Consider the following 21233-nt stretch of genomic DNA (forward strand, 5'->3'; position numbering starts at 1 on the left):
TAGGAGGTTAGAATTAAAATGAGGTGGTTTTAAGTATCTCAGAAAGATATAATTGAAGGGTTATTTTACTTCTTCCTTATCCTGTACTTGAATAATTCTTAATAAGTATTTTATAAATTATAAAATATTTTATAAGTATTTTAAGTATTATATTTTATTTTATAAAATATTTTATAAGTATTATAAAATATTTTATATTTATTTTATAAATATAAAATATTTTATAAATATTTTATAAATATAAATATTTATTTTATAAAATATTTTATAAGTATTATAAGTATTTTATAAATACTCCATAAATAAACAATGACCCACTCATTTTGTTGATTGTGGGCAGTAAGTGCTTCAAAGTACTGCTTTCATGACCAAAAAAAGTATATTTTAAATGTATAAACAAGTGCTTAATAAAAGCTTGATACAAACTACAAACTGATAATATTAAATCCACAGATGATACTTTTTTTGTTTGTTTTACAAAGGGCAATGCATCTGCCAATAAATGGGCACATGTAAAAGCAGAACCACCAGCACTGTCTGTCCCCAAAACTGTGATTCTGGCCCAGGTCACCCTAAACCCAACTTCAGAGAGTGACCTAAAGCCACACGTAGACAGAGAAACCAGTCCCATTAGCAGGGCAAGCACTCAGCAAAGGGAAGGGCATTACAAAAAAAAAGAAAAGAAACAAAACCAGACCTTGAGAGGAAAAACATTATAAAAGGGTAATGACCTTCAGTAAAACCAAAGTGTCACATATGCTTTACATAGATGCTCCATATTAAAATTGTATTACCACCCAATTTTGCTCATTTCCACTCCAATTCACTCAGTCCTCACTAAGAACCTAGCATTATGAGAATCAATAGTAACTCTAACCACCTTTGGTCTTTTTAAATAAAAGATACATGTATAGTGCAGAGATTGTAATTAAGGCAGCATATCTTGGTCAAAAGTCAAGTACCTGCCTCAATCAGCCTTTAACCCTTTCTATTAGGAATGTCCAAATCCAAGCTCACTATTTTTAGGGAAAATATACATATTACGAAGACTTTCAGGGGCCACTTCTGGGATGGCACACAAGGTACTAAAGACCTCTTCAGTAGATTTCATCTTCAACCTGAAATAAAAGGAAAACAGGAAATAAATTCTAACTGATCATATGGCAGTTTTCTTTGGAGATAGTTCCATAAGGCACTGCTATCAGAAAGACTCCAGGTTTTTTATTTCCTGCTCACTGCCAGCTGTTTTGGCTCCAGAATACATATTGTTTTAATCTCTAAGTGTAAGAAAAATCCACTCCAAGCATATATGAAATAAAATCAGTGAAGTCAGAAACAGCTCATCCCAAGTTTACCCCACTGTTTTACTCAGTCCCAGTCACAAGGCTGATAAAATAAATAAAATTAAAATATAGTGTCTGAGAACTTTGGTCAAGACAGCAGTAAAGAACAACTTAAAGTCAGGATGCAAGAGGCAATAAGACCTTCCCTACTCTATTAACTTGCTACTTCATCTATTTTATAATATTTTGCCCATCTTACAATTTACAAATCACTTTCCATAATTACCTCATTTTCCAAGTACACTGTGTCATCTCTATTGTAGAAGTACACATGCTTTAGATTCTAAATGGCAGGGCTGGGGATGTAGCTAGGTGATAAAATGCCTGTCTAGTATATGAGAGGCCCTAGGTTGGATCCCCATTGGCAAAATAAATAAATAAATAAACAACAACAACAACAAAGAAAAAAAACACAAAGGAAATCAATGGCAGGAAACTTAGTGTTAAGATGGGGGGGCAGGGGATTTTATCCTTTCCTCAATTTTTGGTCAATAATTTTTATTGACAAAATTATATATACTCACGGTGTACAATATGTTTTGATATAAGTATACATAAGATATCTATCACTTCACTTATCATATGTGTGTATATGTGTTAAGAACACTTAATTTCCAAATTTACAAAATATATCCTTGACTGTAGTCACCAGGCTATCCTGTAGATCTCCATAATCTAGTCTTCCCCACTAACCAAAACTTTGTACTCTTTGATCATATCTTCCCAAATCCATCCCTCCCCACTCCCAGTAACTGGCAACCACCATTCTACTCTCCGCTTCTACAAGTTTAGCTCTCTTAAGATTCCACAAATAAGGTAGATCATGCAGTACTGTCTTTCCATGCTTAGCTTATTTCACTTAGCAAAATGTTCTCCAGGGTCATCCATGTTATCACCAATCACAGAATTTCCTTCTGTTTTGAGACTGAGTAGTAAGTATTCCACTGTGTTTACCACATTTTCTTTTGCCATTCGTCTGTTAATGGAAACTTAGGTTGATTTTATATCTTGGCCTTTGTTAATCAAGTTGCAATAAACATGTGAATAAAGACACCTCTACCACATACTGATATTATTTCCTGTGGATACACACCCAGAAGTGGCATTGGTAGATCATATAATTTTTCAAGAAACTTTCATCCAGTTTTCCATAATGGCTGCACTAATTTATGTTCCGATAACAGATTTTGAAGATAGATATGGATTTGAATCTTGGTTCTAACAGGTATTTGCTGTGACCTTGGGCAAGTTCTCTAAACCTCAACTATAACTGCTCCCTCTGTAAAATGAAAACAAATTCCACCTACCTCTTAGAACTTCTTTAAAGATTAAGTAAGGTAATAAATATACTTAACAGAGAAGCTGGGATGGAATTAAGTGTTTAATATGTTGTTTCTATTAATTTACTGAAGCACAACAAGCTAGTGACTAGAAATGCAGATAGTCTGTGTACAGACTTCACATTTTTCAAAATAACTCTGAAGCCAGAAAGGTCATTCATAGGACACTATTAACTCCAAGATACTGTCTTCTATGAAAAAAAAGGCACAAGCTTGCTTTCTTATTCCTCTCCTTCCCTACTCAATAATCGAGACCCCAAAGTATTCTATGTAAAGTTCCTTCTTAACAACAAAAAAGAAGCTTCCATTAGGGAGAATCTTTTTTTTCCCAACTAGCAAAACCTCCTAGCTGAAAAAACTAGATGTCTCACAAGATACAGTAAGTTTTTTAAGATTTAAAATAAACAGCTTTAGAGAAATATTCAAAGGTCTTATTTTGTAGGCTTACATTCTAAAAAACATTCAGCTCTTCCTAACCTAATGCTAAAATATGAGCTTAATCAACACCATAATTTCAGGGAGCTATCCAGGACACATTTTTCTCAGCAAACACTAAAAGCATGCCCCTTCTGCCCTTGTGAATACAAGGAGCACATGGTTTTTCTAGGTCATGCCTGTCATTTCTTTCCAATATTAAATATGTGCTCAGAACAAGATAAACCATCCCCTAACCATGCCAAAGTAGACAGATATATTCATATAAAGACCATAAACATTATTTTGCCTCTGGCAGAAAATCCTTTACTGCTAGTCAAGATATTTAGGATGTTGATTGGATTCTAATCAACACTATGTATACAAATTAAATATACATAACAGGAAGCCTGCTAAATATCTAGAGTCCTTTTAAAGAAGAACTATACAGCAAAATCCAAAGTGTCACAGTGACAAACGACATATATACAAGCTAATTCATTTGGTGGGAATATCAAGATCATAAGCTTAAATGTCCACCAATAAAGGCTAAAAAAAAAAATGGTATGTTTTAGGGAACAGACAGATGAGGAAGGTGGGAACATGAGGTTAAGAGAATAATTATGTGACAATTATAAAGGATGTGGATGCTCTTTATACATATACAGTTATTAAGTAGAAAAAGATACATGGTATATGTACAGGAGAAGGGAAAGGTAAGTACACAAATTTACTTATATGTACATAATATATCTTAAGAAGAATACACAAGTAACTGTTAATACTGTTACTGAGGAAGGGAAATGAGTGGCTTAGGACAAAAATGAGAGACTTTCCATGGTACATATTTGATCCTATTGTTATACCTATTCAAAAACTAAAATTAACAACAAGGCTTGAGAATTATTAGGCTTATGGAAGGACTATAAACACCTATTGTTATATTCAATTAGCTAGTTTAGAATGTCTTTTTCTCATTTTCTACCTATAAGAATAACCAACACATACATTATATCCAAACTAATATATATATCAGAGAAAAATAGGAATATGGTGAAGTTACACTCAAGGTCACTAGACAAAACTTTTTACAAGAAAAAAGATATTCAAAATATTTATTGCAAATATATATTGTTTACTTCTAGAAGATGCTTAATATTTATTGTGCACCAACTAGGTCCTGGCTTTCACATATTTTTATTTGATCTTCCCAAGGTGAGCCCAGAGGGCTCCATGGCTCTTCCAAGGTCACTGGACCAGTAAACTGTGGCACGAGAATTTGAATATAGGTTTGCAGTAAACTGGGGTCCCTTTTTCAACATACCTTAAACTTTTGGGAGCACAGCACAGTATGTGTCCTAGGAGCTCACTAGGCTCACTAATATCATTTGCCTTAAGAGTTTGCTGCCTGGTCTCATCAAGAAAGCAGTAATGTTCTGAGCACAGATCAGGGTAAAGTCACTATCCACAGAAATGTCCATAGACCCAGTTAAGAGCATGGGCCCTACAGATAGTCACCAGAGAATTAAAATGTACTGAGCTGAACACCTCTCAAAAATCTCCCCTCACCCAGGGAACTATAAAACAAAACAGCATTGGGATAATAACGGTATCTTCCCTGCAAGCAAAATGAAGGTAGACATTTTCAAAGAATACATGCACTCTGCACATGAAATAGAATCTATTATTTCTGAGTCACCAGTCTTGAGGAAGGCAGGAAAGCCCAGTACTGCAGAGGCCCACGTGGAAACAAGCCAGGCAGAGCCTTTCACTACCTTCCCCCGACCTCCCTATAGACGAAATGAATCGCCTTGCAACTCACCCACACTCTAGTGCTGGCTTGGAATAAAGGCCTGCCACCTGGTTATATGGCTCAAATAATGAGAAATCCAAAACAACTAGAGAGCAAAATTCAGTGCATACTCACCAGCCCACCAAAACGGAGAGGGAGAGACAGGAAGTGGGCTTGTGAAGTGGCCTCCGAACCTGATTGGCTAATGAGTTCAAGGAGGATTCCCTCCTCCTTTACCTTAAAAGGTACTGACAAGATGCAACCCCTCCTTCACCCACTTGTCTCTATAGACCACTGATGCTTCCTGCACCTGTTTTTAAATTGAACTTCTTAAACCCTGTGCCCTTCTGGATTAATGTACTTAGCACAAGCAAAACAGGCTGTTTTGAGCTATTCATACATCTTCTTATTTAGATGGGCCCATTGTATTCTAACTATAATACATCCTAATTATAATACCTTTATAACTTCCTATCCTTTGCAATCTCATCATGGTTAATTTACACAAGATAACAGGTCCCAGTATAAACAGTCTTCATCAATCCAGTTAAAAGTTATTTGCAGGTTTACCTTTAAGCTAACAGCCTCAGTGCAAAAGATGGGTGGCTAATTGTTTAGCCTTTAAACTTAGCTGATTTTGATTCCAAGCTTTGGTCATTTACTTGCACACATCTAAGCTTCGGTTTCCCCAACTATAAAAAGAGAATGGCATCTTCCTTCCAGGATCATTTTGAGGAATATGTTAAATAACTCATATAGTGTACCCAGTACAATGCTTGCTGCAAGGGACTGAACAATATTAGCTATTATTATTGTTATTACATAATTTCTCCTTAGATTTATCTCCCCAAGTAGACTATAAACAATCAGAGGGTGATGTGTGTATGCGATGAGTGTATGGGTTATAAATCCCTAAGGTCATAATTGATTAAGAGGTTGTTTTGACTGTTCACAGTCCCCTCCAGTTAAACTGTACGTCCTTCTTCTATTAGGACTGCCTCTTAAGCCATAATTAGAGGACTCACCGGCACAACTTTCATCATAATTCTTAACAAATACTACAGAATATATATAAATATGTGCGTATATTAGAAGTATGAAGATTATATTTTATGTTGAATTATAAAAGGAAAAGATGCAACTCTAACTCATAGTAACTCTTCCTTTTTAATAATTTCATCCTAACCAGCTAGAAATTACTATCCATTTCAATCCACTTCAGTTTGAAAGTCCCAAATATTCCAATATTCAGCATCAAATGCTAGTTTGTTGATTCATAATTTATTCGTTTAATTGTAATTCAAAGAGTCAAAATTATTTCATTTATCAAATATTTACTTTAAACTGGAAATGGTAATAAGCACTTCATATTAGTTACTTTATTTAATCTCCACATTAACACTTTTGTTACAACTATTTACAGAAAAGGTAACAAAGCTACAGAGTTTAAGGAAATTATCCATATCAGTTTGATTTCCTCAGCTGTAAAACGGAGAGAGCAACCTGCCCCACAGGCATAATTGTAAAAAAATATATATGTAAAGCTCATATCATATTAAGGACTAAATATATTCTATTTTCATTATGAACATTAAATGAGATTATGAATGTTGAAGCTCAGGGTCTACTACACAAAGAAAATTCTACTAGCTATTCTCAATATTTATTACATTTTTTCATATTTTTAAATTATCACCTTTTATATGTTCTCTACTTTATTTGGATCATAATTGTCAGGTGCTTTTGACCTGCTATGGAACCAAGTTAACCAACCCAATCCAGTATATATATTCAGTAACTAAATTTTTTCAGATTTATTTTCAAGTATTTGATATGCTTTGATGTTTCCATAAATGGTAGCTTTTTTGAAATTTTGTTTCTAGTTGCTTCAAGTTCTTTTATAAATATACAGTTTATTTTTACATGTTGTTTTTTATCAGCCTTGCTGAGCTTTCATATTAAGTTTCCTATTAAGCTTTCATATTGAAACTACCCTGTAGTCTCTTCTGGGTTTTTTTTAATAATCATAATAAGACCACATACAAATAATTAGAATTTTTTTTCTTCCTGAACTTTAAATTCTCCCCAACACCACACACAATTGGGGATTTAGCCCAGGGCCTCGCCCAAGCTAAGCAAGCACCCACCGCTTAGCAACAAGACCTTTTCAAATTTTATTTTGAGGCAGAGTCTTACTAAATTGCCCAATCTGGCAGCAAATTTGGGCTCTTCCTGCCACAACCTCCTAAGTAGCTAGTATTATAGGTGTACACCACTGAACCAGAACAAAATTTACATCTTTTGATGAGCAAAAATTCTTTTTTTTTAATTTATTTTTTAGTTGTAGTTGAACACAACTACAACTTTATTTATTTATTTATATTTATTTTATTTATCTATTTTTATGTGGTGCTGAGGATCAAACCCAGGGCCCTTGCACATGAGAGGTGAGCGTTATACTGCTGAGCCACAACCCCAGCCCCCAAAAATTCTTAATATAATCAAATGTCTAGATTTTATTTATTTGTTTGTTTGTTTTTAGTATTTGGGATTGAGCCCAGGGATGCTTTACCACTGAGCTACCTTCCCAACTTTTTTTTTTCTTTTTTTTTTTTTTTTTGAGACAGGGTCTTGCTAAATTGCTTAGGGCCTCAATAAATTGCTGAGGCTGGTTATGTTATCCTCCTGCCTCAAGCTCCCAAATCCTTGAGTTTATAGGAGCTTGCCACCATGTCCAACAATATCAATAATTCTTAATATCAATAATCAAATTCACCAATATTTTGTCTTATATTCAATGACTTATGTCTTAAGAAGCCATTACCGATCTCAAGGTTTAAAAGATATGTCCATTTTCTGTTTAAGAGTTTTCATGTTTTGTTTTATTTTTTAATATTAGCATTTAGTCCATTTGTTAATACACACACACACACACACACACACACACACACACACACTAAACCAAGGCATCAACTTTCTGGCTTTGATAGGGAAAGCCTGGCTTGCTGTGGGCACTGACTTCCTCTCCAGTTTCACTCCAGAGTCATACTAAATGAGAAGCACTTTTTTCCGTGGTTCTCATTTCTCTAGCCACAGGTCTCTCCCCTCCTCCCTTAATGATTCTTTTCGTACAATTCAACTCATGTCGTTTCCTTAATGACGAGTTCCCCAGTCTGCTCCCCATTAGTATTTCCCTTAGTACTGTACATGTTGCAGTTATACTTTCACATTTGCTTGTGCAATTACTTGATTAATATCGGTATCAACTACAAGTTCTATGAAGACATGAACTATGTCTCTTTTGGCTAGGCTTTTTTATCCCAAGAATCCACCAAGGTGTCCAATAAATATTTGTTGAAAGAATGAAGTGCCTCATTGTGAACCATCTTTTTGTCCTGGAGTAAAATGCACTTGAGTTACATTATTTTAATATACTGTTGAATTTTTTAAAATATTTATTGTTCATTTTTCGGCAGACACAACATCTTTATTTTATGTGGGACTGAGGATTGAACCCAGCGCCCTGCGTATGCCAGGCAAGCACGTTACCGCTTGAGCCACAACCCCAGCCCCTATACTGTTGAATTTGACTTGCTAAAATTTTATCTAGCATTCCTGAATGTATGTGTGTATGTTTATATATATATGAAGTTCTCATGTCTTCTTACTGGGGGCCATTTTAGCATAAAACTATGTTTCTATATTTCAGTGTCCAAATCAGAATTGCCTAACGTCCTGGCTCCCCACTGCGTTTGACTCAGATGAAGCCTGGAAAAAACCATGCAGACAGACCTTTTATTCCTTTTGGGAACCCGTGACCAAAAAGTTACATACATTTTTCCCCTCTTTAAAAGAGGACGGGGGAGAGTAGTCTGAATTGGGTTATGAGGTCCCCGCTTGAGGGGGGGTACCTCACCTCAGCCATTGAACTCACTTCGCTGGCCGTGAGTCTGTTCCAAGCTCCGGCTAAGGAGGCATCCGCCGGGCCCCACCCCGAGGGCGGAGTCCACGGCATCTCCTGCCCAGTCTGCCCTCGCGCGGAGCCCCGTTCTCTGGGAACTCACCTCCCCGCGGTTCAGGGAGGGCCCTGTTAGGGCCGCTATTTGGCCCTAGTCTCAGACCTTCCCAAGGGACATGGGGTAGAGTGACGCAACGCACTCAGTTCGTAGCCCCACTGATGAGCTTCCCTCCGCCCTATGAAAAGAACTCATCACAAGCAGAGTTTATAAGGCTCCCATGTGAAGAGCCATTTCTCGGTCATGGTAACTACCCACAACACACAGCGATATGCAAATATAGCAGAGAGTGTCTTCCCGCGCGCGCCTGGTCGTCTTCGCGCCGGCGCGCTGCGTGGAGCGGAACTATGACAGAGACCCTGCGATTCCTGGGAGCTGGCTGATGACGTCAGTGTCTAACCTCCATGGCGCGGCAACAGGGTACTAGCGGCCGCCGACGGCAAGGTTCGGGGCGCGTTGTCTGGGGCGCGGGTGCTTTGTCCTAGGGCGTGGAATGCTTGAGTCCCCGCAGTTGGAAAGGGAACGTGTTGCCCTGATTCTTCACTATTCCTCTTCCCCATGAACAGCAATTGACTCCCAAAACTAGTTTTAGTCCTAACCTTTTTAAATTGTTGTTTTCATATTACAGCTCTTAAGTCCAAAAGCTTGCGGACCTAACAGCTAATGTAGTGCCAGTACTGTTAAAACCGAAAGCCATACAATTAAAATATTGTGAGGTGCAGCATTATTTCATGAATCACTAAGTAAGAATAAGTGCTTCAATTAAATCTTGATTCGATATTTATTATGGTAAGAAGTGTCACAGTTTTCAGAGTGAAACTCCCAAGAATTGTTGAGATATAGCTCTTCATGTAATGCTCCTTTCTATAAATTAGATACTGTTTTCTGGTTTAAGAGTAGGTATTTTCAGGGAAGTGCTTTAGGGCATAAGATTAAAGCAAGCTTGGACACTCGTGCCTCCAGCAATGAATTTAGAAGAGCCCTGTGATTCCACTTTATTTTATGTTATTTGGTTACAATAGCAATTTAGCAAAGATAAGACCTTTTTAAGAATGATGGTGTAGCAGTTGTTATTGTTTCTTTGTAAGTTTCCAAACCATCTCTTATAAAAATTTTTTTCTTGGTACTGGGGTTTGAACCCAGGAGCACTTTACCTCTGAGCTACATTCCCAGTCCTTTTTATTTTTAATTTTTTTCTTAGTTGTTGATAGATCTTTATTTTGTTTATTTATACATGGTGCTGAGAATCGAACCCAGTCCCCCCACACATGCCAAGCGAGTGCACTACCGCTGAGCCACAGTCCCAGGCCTTTATTTTTTTATTTTGAGACAGTGTCACAAATTGTTGAGCATTTCACTAAGTGTTGAGACTGGCCTGAAACTTTTGATCCTCCTGCCTGGAATCAGTGGGATTATAGGCAGGCACTACTACAGCTGGCCCAAATCATATTAATTTTTTTTTAACTTTTTTGGACAAAGGATCTTCACTGTGTATTCATTCCTCCTTATTTTCTCATTGTTCTTGCTCTTGACTTTTTTAGCATCAAATGAAACCAAGAAAGTTAACAATGGCAACTCAACAACAGAAGACTCTCCTCTTGTCAAGAAAGCTCGAACATGTGAGAGAAAAGGAGTGAAAAAGGATCATGCAGCTGGAGAAGAAGCTAAGAACAGGACAGAAGACAGGCAAGGTAGTGGGCCAAGGAGGACATGTGCCAGCTAGATAGTCTGTGGGAGGGGCGAGGGTAATATATTGTTCTTTCAATTCATTTCTTCCTTCCTTGACAGTATAATTGATTTCTCTATCCTTTGAGCATACCACATTATTAATCTACTTTGTTGATTCTTCATTTTCTTGTATTTGAGGTGGATTGAGACCTAGGCAGAAGACCAGGATTATTTGTAAATGGCAAATTAGTTATAATTGATTTCTAATCATGACAGCTACTGTTGATTCCCATATAAGTAATGGTAGTACATGTTTCTCTTTCCTCAGAAACCGTGAAAGCCTTGTTGTTAAAGGGGAAAGCCCCTGTGGACCCAGAGTGTACAGCCAAGGTGGGAAAGGTGAGAGACTGTGGAACGGTCATTCCATAATTTGTCTTGAGAGCAATGTTCTTTTGTTATTAGGATTCCTGTTTGGGATGTTGCCAATATTCATTTTTAGAAACTATCTCTAAAATTTCACTAATGATTTATTTTCTCCAAGGATGAGAGGAATAGTAAGGTTTGGGATTAATATTTAAGATGTTATCATGGTTACCTTTTGGTTCACCATCACCCTTCTATACTTTATTCTCTTGGAATCAGGAAATGCTGTGATTATTAAAGTCAAACTGTCTTGGTCTAATGAGACACTTCCCTGGAATGGCATGGGTGAATGTTGAATAGAAAAGGATTTGAAAAATATAGAAGAAAGGCTGCTTTTGGAGCCGTTTCTTTTGAGTTGTAATCTTTTGTGTTTCTGTAATTAGAAAAAGACAGCATGTTTTCATTATAGAAATGACAGGCAATGTATAGAAAATGCATTTGCATTTCTTTCCCTGAAAGATAGATGGTGATGATACTGGGGAATGAACCTTGAGGCATAAGAAAATTTAGAGCCTCACTTTGGATCTCAGAGCTGAGAATATACCAATGTCATTTTTTTTTTCATCTCTCTAGGCTCATGTGTATTGTGAAGGAAATGATGTCTATGATGTCATGCTAAATCAAGTAAGACCATCCATTCTATTTATGAGAATTTCTTCTTGATAATTATTAATGATAGCATCCCAATACCCAGATCTTTAATTCTGAAGTCCCTTCTTTTAGCTACTTGTGGTTAGATTCCTGAGTACTCAGCCCTAACACACTCTGCCAGAGAGTGAAGTCCTCTATGAGATTGTTTTGCAAACTTTAGATCTTTTATTGAACCTATAAACTCTCTTCATATTTTCTCGTGTGTTATCTGCTGAGTTGTTGGTTGGGTTTTTGTTTCATTTTGTTTTTTAACTGGCTTTAGGGAATACTTGTACATATGTGGAGAATAGTTTTTTATTTGTAATATAAATTGCTCATGTTTTCCAAGTTTGTCATTTGCCTTTTGATTTTCCTTGTGGTATATACACTTTGGCCTATATTGAAGATGTAAATTTGTTTGTAGTTAAATTTATTATTTTTTATTTTTAATTAAACTTTTCTATTTACTCATTTTTGTGGTTTTGAATAGATGATATATTTGCTTGGTTACTATATTTCCTAGTTATCACTTCATGTTTGAATTTATTGATTCAACATAAATATTTAGCAGGTGACTAGTATACCTTTGTTACTGTTTCTTCCATCTTAAGTATTATGAACAAACAGAAAATATCTTAATATCCCTTTCTGCTCTCAAGATTTTATGTCAGCAGGCAGGAGGTAGAGATAGGAAAGGGCAGTGTCTTGATAACCAGGGTTCAGTCTTCGAGTACTGGCTGCTGTGCCTTATCACAGACCACTCTTCACTCTTAGTGAGTTAACTTACAAATACCTCTTTTTAGATACTACTCATATTCTCTTTAAATGTCTCCAAGGCAAATCAGGTTAGGAATAAGACAGATGTGACAGTGGATATCCTTTGTCCCCTTGCAACATTGTCCTACTCTGAGGTTCACTGTCAAATTTCTGCCCCTGACAAACCAAAGCTCTAAGAACTATCAGAGTAAGAAGTAATCTAAACAAACAAGCATAGTGATTGTACACCTATGGAGCATCAAAATTGTTTTCATTTGGGCTAGGTACAGTGGTGCACATTTGTAATCCCAGAGACTTAGGAGGGTGATGCAGGAGAATCGGAAGTTTGAGACAAGTCTTAGCAACTTATTGAGGCTCTGAGCAACTTAGTGAGACCTTGTCTCAAAATAAAAAGTAGAAAGGACTGGGGTTATATCTCAGTGGTTAAGTTTTCCTAAGTTCAATCCCCAATACCAAAAAAAGGAAAAAAGAAAAGAAAATGTTTTCATTTGGGAAATAATTATAAGGAATGGATTAGGATTTGGAAAACACAGTACTGTTCATAGGTCAACTGAAGCAGGAGCAGTCAATAATGTAAGATATTGAGGTTAGGTGGAGGGTTTTAGGAAGCTTCCAGACCCCCACTTTAATTGCTGAAAATCCAAAGTTTAATATATAAACCTTATTCTTTCTTTATATCCTTATTCTTACAGGAATCTAATTTTTTGCCCCATGCTGTCCTTTTCTTTATGGAAATTACTAGCACCTGTGACCAAGAATCATTAGTTAATGTGACTTACATTTGAAAAACTTTCTTTTTTTATGTTCACTATTCTCTCACTCATCATAGACCAATCTTCAGTTCAACAACAACAAGTACTATCATATTCAGTTGTTAGAAGATGATGCCCAGAGAAACTTCAGTGTTTGGATGAGATGGGGCCGAGGTAATGACCTTTATTATAGATTTTATGCATTGTCATTCAGAAAGCCAGAGGCCATATAGTGAGTAGCTGGGTTTAAATTGGAAAAGTAGAGGGTCTGAAGTTTGGAAGAGGCTTAGGAATCAAGTTAGGCTTTTTGAAGTTGGATAATGGCTGGCATCTTTATGAGGAAGTTCCCATTGGATAGAATAAGCATTCTGTGAGGCTGAAAGCTCTCCTGTGATTAGACAGCTAGTACTGCTCATAGGCTATGGTAGTTAGCAGGTAACTTGTGTCAACACAATCAGTTCCCTAGTGCTTTCATCTTTCTCTTCTTTTCCTGCTCATTTGCCAGATAATAAACAGAGAAGTCTGATAACTGGTTTGTTATTGTTAGGAAACTCTTCTTGGAGTACAGAACAAAACATATTATTATATGTGCCATTTACTTTGCAGTTGGGAAAACTGGGCAGCACAGTTTGGTGGCTTGTTCAAGCAACCTCCATAAGGCCAAGGAAATCTTTCAGAAAAAGTGAGTAGAAGAAAATGAGTACAAAAAATACCCTTCTTAGACTGATCTTCTTCAAAAAAAATTTTATAATGAATGTGATTTGGCCTGAATGTGAATTTTTTCCCACTTTAACAATCTGTGATTAGAAGATTAAATTGCATTCTTAGTGACTAAATTAATGTAGAGCCTTGAAATTAACTAAAACTAGAAGAATCTAATATATTAAATTGACAATAAACAAAAGAAATTTGGGGAAAGTAGAGATCATCATTTGGGTGGAGAAAATCAAGCGAGAATTTTGAGAACTTTCCCTATGATATGAAAGTAGAACTTTTAGGATTCTCTGGGAATATGTTTCATTGGTATTGAATAGATATCTTTTGCTTTAAATCTCATGGTTTCTGTGGTGTTTGGGGACCTTTGGGATGCCTAGGGATTCTCTCCTCACCCCTACCACCACTTATTTTGTTTCGTTTTATTTAAGTCCTTTGTTCCAGAGTTTTTTTTCTCTTTGATTCATATTTTTGGAAAGCTGAGATGTAAAGGAGCTGAGGGAGAGGGTTAATAAATTTTTGGAGACTTTTGCCTAAGGAAGTAGTTGTAAATCCATTCCTAAACTTTTATTTGTAAGGTCTTCTTACCACCTTGCACTCTACAGATTCCTTGACAAAACCAAAAATAATTGGGAGGATCGTGAGAAGTTTGAGAAGGTGCCTGGAAAATATGATATGCTACAGATGGACTATTCCACCAGTACTCAGGTAAATGCTGACTACTTTTGGGGGAAAGCTGTCTCCTCTTACTCAGGGTAAAGTCTAATAGGAAGATTTATATAAGTCCAAGACCAATCAGGCCAGAATATCGTGAATCATTGCTGTTTCCCACCTCAGGGGTAACTGTCACTTGTCTCTATAATCTCAAAGGGGCAGAAAGAGTGAGGCTAGAATGTGCCTTTTAAAATATTTGCTCTATTATTTACTAAAATTATTTAAAAATCTGAAGCCCTGTTTCCAGAATTCTAACGTTATGGACCAAGAAAGCAGTAATATATAACCAAACTGAAAGAACTACATTTAAAATTGTCTTCATTTTCAGTTCTGTACCATTGTAAAGAAATTCACAAACTGAGATGCAGTAGAAAACTGAAAACTATCACATATATGAAAAACAGAAATTTTAGAAAGCCAGGCCTTGTGGCACACACACGTATAATACCAGCTCCTCTGGATGCTGAGGCAGGAGGTAGGGATAGTTGAGACCAGCCTGAGCAGGTTAGCACGATCCTATCTCAAAAAAGGATTGGACATATTCAGTGATAGAGTGCTTGCCTAGCAGGCATGAGGCCTTGGGTTCAATCCCCAGGGGGAAAAAAAAAATCAGAAGATTTAAGATACAGTAATATCTTTATATGCTTAATGACCATCAAGAGGGCCTTATTAACTGTGGGAGGCTATGGTAGTTAGCAGGTAACTAACTACAGTGGGTATTCCAGTTGGGTTAAGAATGGAATGTTCCTGTGTTAAAGCAGAGACTGATTGAAGATCACTCTGTAGAACACCTCTTTCAGGGTCTTACAATAGAGCCTTTCAAATTTTGTGGACTTTGTTTGTTTTTCTGTAGGATGAAGATGAAACAAAACAAGAGGAATCTATTAAAGCCCCCTTGAAGCCAAAGTCACAGCTAGATCTTCGAGTACAGGAGCTGGTAAAGTTGATCTGTAATGTCCAGACCATGGAAGAGATGATGATTGAAATGAAGTATGATACAAAGAAAGCCCCGCTTGGTAGGATTTCACATTCTGTCATACATTCACTCTTCATACATCTTAGCTTCTTTTGTTGTTGTTGTTTTTGTTGTAGATGGACACATATCTTTATTTTTATTTGTTTATTTTTTATATGGTGCTCGGGACTGAACCCAGGGCCTCCCGCATGCGAGGCAAGCACTCTACCACTGAGCTACAACCCCAGCCCCATCCTAGCTTCTTTAATGGAATATTTCATTACTATGATGATTTAAAGTTTGCTGATAGGACTGAATGGAGAAAACAAAATTTGAGATAAAAGGTTGTGAGGTGAGGGGAGGAACTATTTTCAAAGTTGAAAGGTGAGAACCTTTGCTGGGCACGGATGTAAGTATTGTTTACAGGATGAGACCTAATTCAGAGTCTTGTCTGTGATTGGGCCTACAGGGAAGCTGACAGTAGCACAAATCAAGGCAGGTTACCAGTCTCTCAAAAAGATTGAGGATTGTATTCGGGCTGGCGGGTGTGGACGAGCTCTCCTGGAAGCATGCAATGAATTCTATACCAGGATCCCACATGACTTTGGGTAAGGACTGTGCTATTCATTTACTTCGTTCTTCTCCCTATCCATACTCCCTGAATCAAATCAGCAGTAGCTATAATCCTTTAATCTTTTATTCCTAAGGAAATTATCATCTTAAATAGTGTCAAAATGATTTATAGATCACATATTTAATCAGTTTTGTGATTCTGCAACCTGTACACTCAGAATAATGAGAAATTATATCCCATCTGATTCAAATGTATGATATATCAAGGTCATTGTACTGTCATGTGTAACTAATTAAAACAAATAAAAAATTAAAAAATAAATAAATAAAATAAAAGTAAAAAAATATATATATGGGATGGAATCTCCTGGCCTGACTACAACCATAATCTCTGACCAAGCAGAAGTTACCAACTCAAGAGAGAATGGGTTTAGCTATCCAACCAAGTAAAACACTATCAAGACATATCACCCCTTTTCTTTAAGGTGACTATAACTACACTAACATTTCTGTGACTCAAATGATACTAGATACATAAAATACATGTTTATCTTTTGTGTGTGTGTGTTTTTTTGTTTTTTTTTTTTTTTTTTTTTTTTAGTTTGAGAAAGGATCTCACTAAATTGCTGAAACTGATGTTGCCTCAGCATCCTGAGTCACTGGAGTTATAAGCCTGTATCATTGTGCCGGACTAGAGCTTATTTTTAAAAGGATCCCATAAAAAAGAAATTCAACTGCAGTCCCAAATGTGAAAATCTATGTAGTTTACTTTATTCTACTCAGAGTATATATTTAATATCCCTTTATATATCTGGACCTCTTTATAGGTCTCTTTCAAGTGGGAAATCCCAGTTCCTAAGATCTGTTTTGTAAAGGATTGATTTTTAGCCTGCTGTTTTCAGTCATGTTCCTTTTAGCCACAAATAAGATAGCTCATTATTGATTCTTTGTCCTTAGACTCCGCACTCCTCCATTAATCCAGACAGAGAAGGAACTGTCAGACAAAATACAGCTGCTAGAGGTGAGGTATATATGGATTGGGAAATATTAAATCTCTTATTCCAGGTTTCCTCGCATTGATTCTATATCTCTTCTTCTTAGGCTTTGAGAGACATTGAAATTGCCATTAAACTGGTGAAGACAGAACTGCAAAGCCCAGAACACCCATTGGACCAACACTACAGAAACCTGCACTGTGCCTTGCACCCTCTAGACCATGAAAGTTATGAGTTCAAAGTAAGAAAAATGGTTTTATTTGCAAAGACCAGCCTTCCCTCATCTATTATTCTCTACTTCTGATAAAAAGCAAACTGTCAAAGAAGGCAGGATTTCTCTTTACAAGGAATTTGTGAAGTTAGAGCTCTTTCTAAGTGCCTTATAGACCATTTAGGAGCAAAAAGTTCTGCCAAGTTATACCAGAAGCCACCAGTTCTTCAGTTCAGCCCTGTCTCTTCAAGAGTCCACAGCAGCCATATTTTCCACTTTTCCACAGGTGATTTCCCAATACCTACAGTCTACCCATGCTCCCACACACAATGACTATACCATGACCTTGCTGGATGTTTTTGAAGTAGAGAAGGAAGGTGAAAGAGAAGCCTTCAGAGAGGACCTTCATAACAGGTGAGTCCAGCTTTGGGCTTCAGAAGACATTTCCTTTTCTGAAGTAACAGTTAAGGAACTTCAAGGGGTGGCAGAGGCAGCTCTTGGCTTTTTTTTACATTTATGACCTATGTTTACAGAAGAGCTCCAGAGTATAATAATGGCTTTTTCTTAGGATGCTGCTATGGCATGGTTCCAGGCTAAGTAACTGGGTAGGAATTCTGAGCCATGGGCTTCGAATTGCCCCACCTGAGGCTCCCATCACAGGTTACATGGTAAGTAGAAATTAAACTCTGGAATGAAACATAAGGGGAAAAGCATACTAGGATACAGTAGTCCTTTTTTGTTTGTTTTTCTAGATTGGGTTTAGGTGGTACTCCTTCCCAAGAATTAAACCAAAGCTCGCTGATAATCCTGTTATCTCTTACTTTATCCCTATTTCTTTAAACTTCAAAAAATAGATTTCCTGTTCTCCATAAAATAGAGATTTACAAATCTTTCTATCCTCTCTGGAACAGAATTGTGAAGGGTAATAGAGAAGGGTCTGTATTGTGTTTAAGAGAATGGAAAACAGTCAGTGGTATGAGCCATCCTTCTAACGTAATGAGTTAATAAGCAGCTGACCTTGGTTTTGTTTATATATTTCAGTTTGGAAAAGGAATCTACTTTGCTGACATGTCTTCCAAGAGTGCCAATTACTGCTTTGCCTCTCGCCTAAAGAACACAGGACTGCTACTTTTATCAGAGGTAAGGCAGGAACAAATCTGTGATGTCTAGTTTGTTATTAATTCCTGTGTTTTTCTAGTGACAAGTTTGACCCAAGAACAAAGATATTTACCTGGGATGACTTGAGGAGAACCAACTGAAATTTTCATTGCATTAGATTCCTTTACTAGAGTAAAGGAAAAAAATACACATGGGGTTATCTGGTTGGCTTAAGAGCCACCTAATTCTTAGTAGAATGTAGGTATTCAGAGATCTTTTGCTTTGCAGGTAGCTCTAGGTCAGTGTAATGAGCTACTAGAAGCCAATCCTGAGGCAGAGGGATTACTTCAGGACAAACACAGCACAAAAGGACTGGGCAAGATGGCTCCCAGTCCTGCCCACTTTGTCACCCTGTAAGTATTCAAAGCCAAGAGGGCTAGAAGACTTCTTATAAACAAATAAGACTCTATTTTCTGCATTCCAATTTCTGAACCAAGGCTGATGTTGACATTTTCTTCCATTTGGCAGGAATGGGAGTACAGTGCCCTTAGGACCACCAAGCGATACAGGAATTGTGAATCCAGAGGGTTATACCCTCAATTACAATGAGTTTATTGTCTATAACCCCAACCAGGTTCGTATGCGATACCTTTTAAAGGTTCAATTTAATTTCCTGCAGCTATGGTGAATGTTGATATTAGGTAAACCAGAGAAGATATAAATAACCTTTAGACAAGAAAATAAGTGACATTGTACTTTTGAACTTTTTGATATTTTGTGTAATAAAATAAAAAGAGCATAAATCTACTGCTGGCTTCTGTGGACTTGACCCCTCTAAGCACTTATCCTGACATTAGTATATCTTCATTTCCAGGGTAGAAAATACCCATTGCTCTGTGTCTCCCACAGCTAGTTGCAGATTACTCAGGTTCTTATTACCCTGAAGGACACTAATGGGAGCAAATGCTTTTCTCTATTGAATTCAATTTTTCTGCAATCTGGAGTTTGTTTAGAATTAGTGAAAGAAGAGTAGAGGTCTGAAAGGTTGAATTGTTCTTTTTCCCATCCATTTCTTCTTGATTACCTTTTTCTGTTCAGCAACTGCAGAACAGGCCTCCTATCATTTAACATCATAATCCATATCAGACGTCCAGATATTTGAGAAGCCCTGGGAGGACTGTCACTAAGCCATACATCTTGGGGAGAAAAGAGAGAATTAGGATGAGTTTACATAAACTGTTCCATCAAAGAAGTCCTGACAATCAGGTCAGACCAAGAACTTTCTGACAATTTTTAAACACATGCAACAGACATCTTAAATAATAATGAAGATTTTTTATTTTTATTTCTTTGGTGCAAGAGATTGAACCCAAAGCCTTGAATTACACCCTCACTCTCTAATAAGGATTTAAATGAAGTCAATAACCTATAACTTTTTAGAAACTAGATTACCAGTATTGATCAAAATGTTAAGTTTTATTCTAAAACTTAACAGATGTTTTGTATAGATGATGTTACTGCAACATTTATGTACATGAAAAGATCCATAGTTAAGGAAGTAGTTAAATATATCCATTCATCGAACTATTATGCCACTACTAAAACTGAAGTGAACTTTAGTTCGATGGTTAAGCACCCCTGGGTTCCATCCTTGGTATCAAAAAAAATCAACATCTTTTCATGAACATCAAACAAACTAGGAATGAGAGTTCCCTCAGCCTGATAAAGGGACATCTCTTGAGAAACTCACAGCTAACAAACATCGTACTTAATGGTGAAAGAAAGGAATAAGACTAGGATGTCTACTCTTACCACTTCCATTCAGCATTTTACTGGAGGTACTAGCCATGGTAGTTAGTCAAAGAAAAAAAATTTTTTTAAAGGTATACAGATTGAAAAGGAGGTAAGACTATAACTGAAATATACATGACCTTATATATAGAAATTTCTCAAGAATTTACACAAAATATTAGAGCAAAGTTCAACAACACTACAAGAGACAAGATCAACATATGAAATCACTTACATTTCTATATACTAATAATAATCTGAAAAGAAAATTAAGAATTCCATTAAACATCAAAAAAATAATATGGGGGCCAGGCATGTAGCTTATTGGTAGTATGCTTGCCTAACATAGCAAGGCCTTGGTTTGATCCTCAGCTCCACAAAACAACAACAACAAAATTTTAATATACATAGGAATAGATTTAATGAAGAAAACACAAATCTTGTATACTGGATACTATAAAACATTTTTATAATATTTCAATGCAATAGTTTTTGTTTTCTGTTTTGGTACCAGGCATTGAACCTAGGGGCACTTAACCACTGAGCCACATGCCTAGTCCTTTTTTTATTTATTTTTTATTTCAAGACAGGGTCTCACTAAGCTGCTAAGGCTGGCCTTGAATTTACAATCCTGCCTCAGCCTCCTGAGTCGCTGGGATTACAGGCATGCACCACCAGGCCTGGCGCAAAACTTTGTTGAAAGAAACTCAGACCTACACATAAATGGGAAGTCATCCTGTGTCCATCGATTGAAAGATTAATATTTTTTGTACAACAGACAAGAAAACTTTACATATAAATGGAATTGCAAAAGGATCCTGAATGGCCAAAACAGTCTTGAAGAGTAAATATAGAGGGCTTACACATTCTGATTTCAAAATTTATTGCGAAGCTATATAATAATCAAGACAATGTGGTGTTGGCATAGGGAAGACGTAGATCAATGGAACAGAACTGAGAATCCCAAAATAAATCCACTTGGTTTTCAATAATGGTGCCAAGACCATTCAATGAGAAAATAATACTA

The 21233-nt window shown here is 36.7% G+C and overlaps 2 protein-coding genes across 4 annotated transcripts in view; one reads left to right on the forward strand and one right to left on the reverse strand.

The window, feature by feature from the left end:
• Positions 1-5071, reverse strand: part of Ccnb1ip1 (cyclin B1 interacting protein 1) — a 30406-nt gene extending 25335 nt beyond the window's left edge. Inside the window, exons 1-2 of one of the 2 annotated variants that reach the window (XM_046461317.2) lie at positions 5025-5071; positions 963-1118 (exon numbers count right to left, since the gene is read on the reverse strand). The gene's annotated coding sequence lies outside the window, so the exon portion shown is untranslated. Of the gene's footprint in view, positions 1-962; positions 1119-4919; positions 4995-5024 lie in introns of those variants that run through there. The other variant, XM_046461318.2, reaches the window with a different exon arrangement.
• A 4122-nt stretch (positions 5072-9193) lies between these two features.
• On the forward strand, positions 9194-19222 carry Parp2 (poly(ADP-ribose) polymerase 2). 2 transcript variants are annotated; one of them, XM_046461886.2, is made up of 16 exons: positions 9194-9349; positions 10447-10596; positions 10902-10972; positions 11570-11620; positions 13233-13329; positions 13762-13837; positions 14475-14577; positions 15437-15599; positions 16008-16146; positions 17069-17132; positions 17213-17347; positions 17604-17731; positions 17886-17985; positions 18359-18457; positions 18704-18828; positions 18944-19222. In XM_046461886.2, the coding sequence occupies exons 1-16, from the start codon at positions 9310-9312 to the stop codon at positions 19101-19103; spliced, it is 1701 nt and encodes a 566-aa protein (XP_046317842.1). In that variant the 5' UTR covers positions 9194-9309; the 3' UTR covers positions 19104-19222. The 2 variants fall into 2 exon arrangements, with proteins under 2 accessions (XP_046317842.1, XP_046317843.1); XM_046461887.1 differs by having other exon boundaries at positions 9213-9325.
• The last annotated feature ends 2011 nt before the right edge of the window (positions 19223-21233 follow it).

This window comes from Marmota monax, unplaced genomic scaffold, assembly GCF_021218885.2.
Source record: "Marmota monax isolate L192 unplaced genomic scaffold, Marmota_monax_Labrador192_F-V1.1 WCK01_AAM20220418_F8-fsc00001, whole genome shotgun sequence".
Lineage (NCBI taxonomy): Eukaryota > Metazoa > Chordata > Mammalia > Rodentia > Sciuridae > Marmota > Marmota monax.

Excerpts from the sequence above, each read along its gene's own strand:
- Parp2 (XM_046461886.2), top strand. The coding sequence starts at position 9,310 with ATGGCGCGGCAACAGGGTACTAGCGGCCGCCGACGGCAAG. Across the intron at positions 10,597-10,901 it reads CAGGACAGAAGACAGGCAAG|AAACCGTGAAAGCCTTGTTG; the intron begins GTAGTGGGCCAA and ends CTCTTTCCTCAG. Across the intron at positions 10,973-11,569 it reads GTACAGCCAAGGTGGGAAAG|GCTCATGTGTATTGTGAAGG; the intron begins GTGAGAGACTGT and ends TCATCTCTCTAG.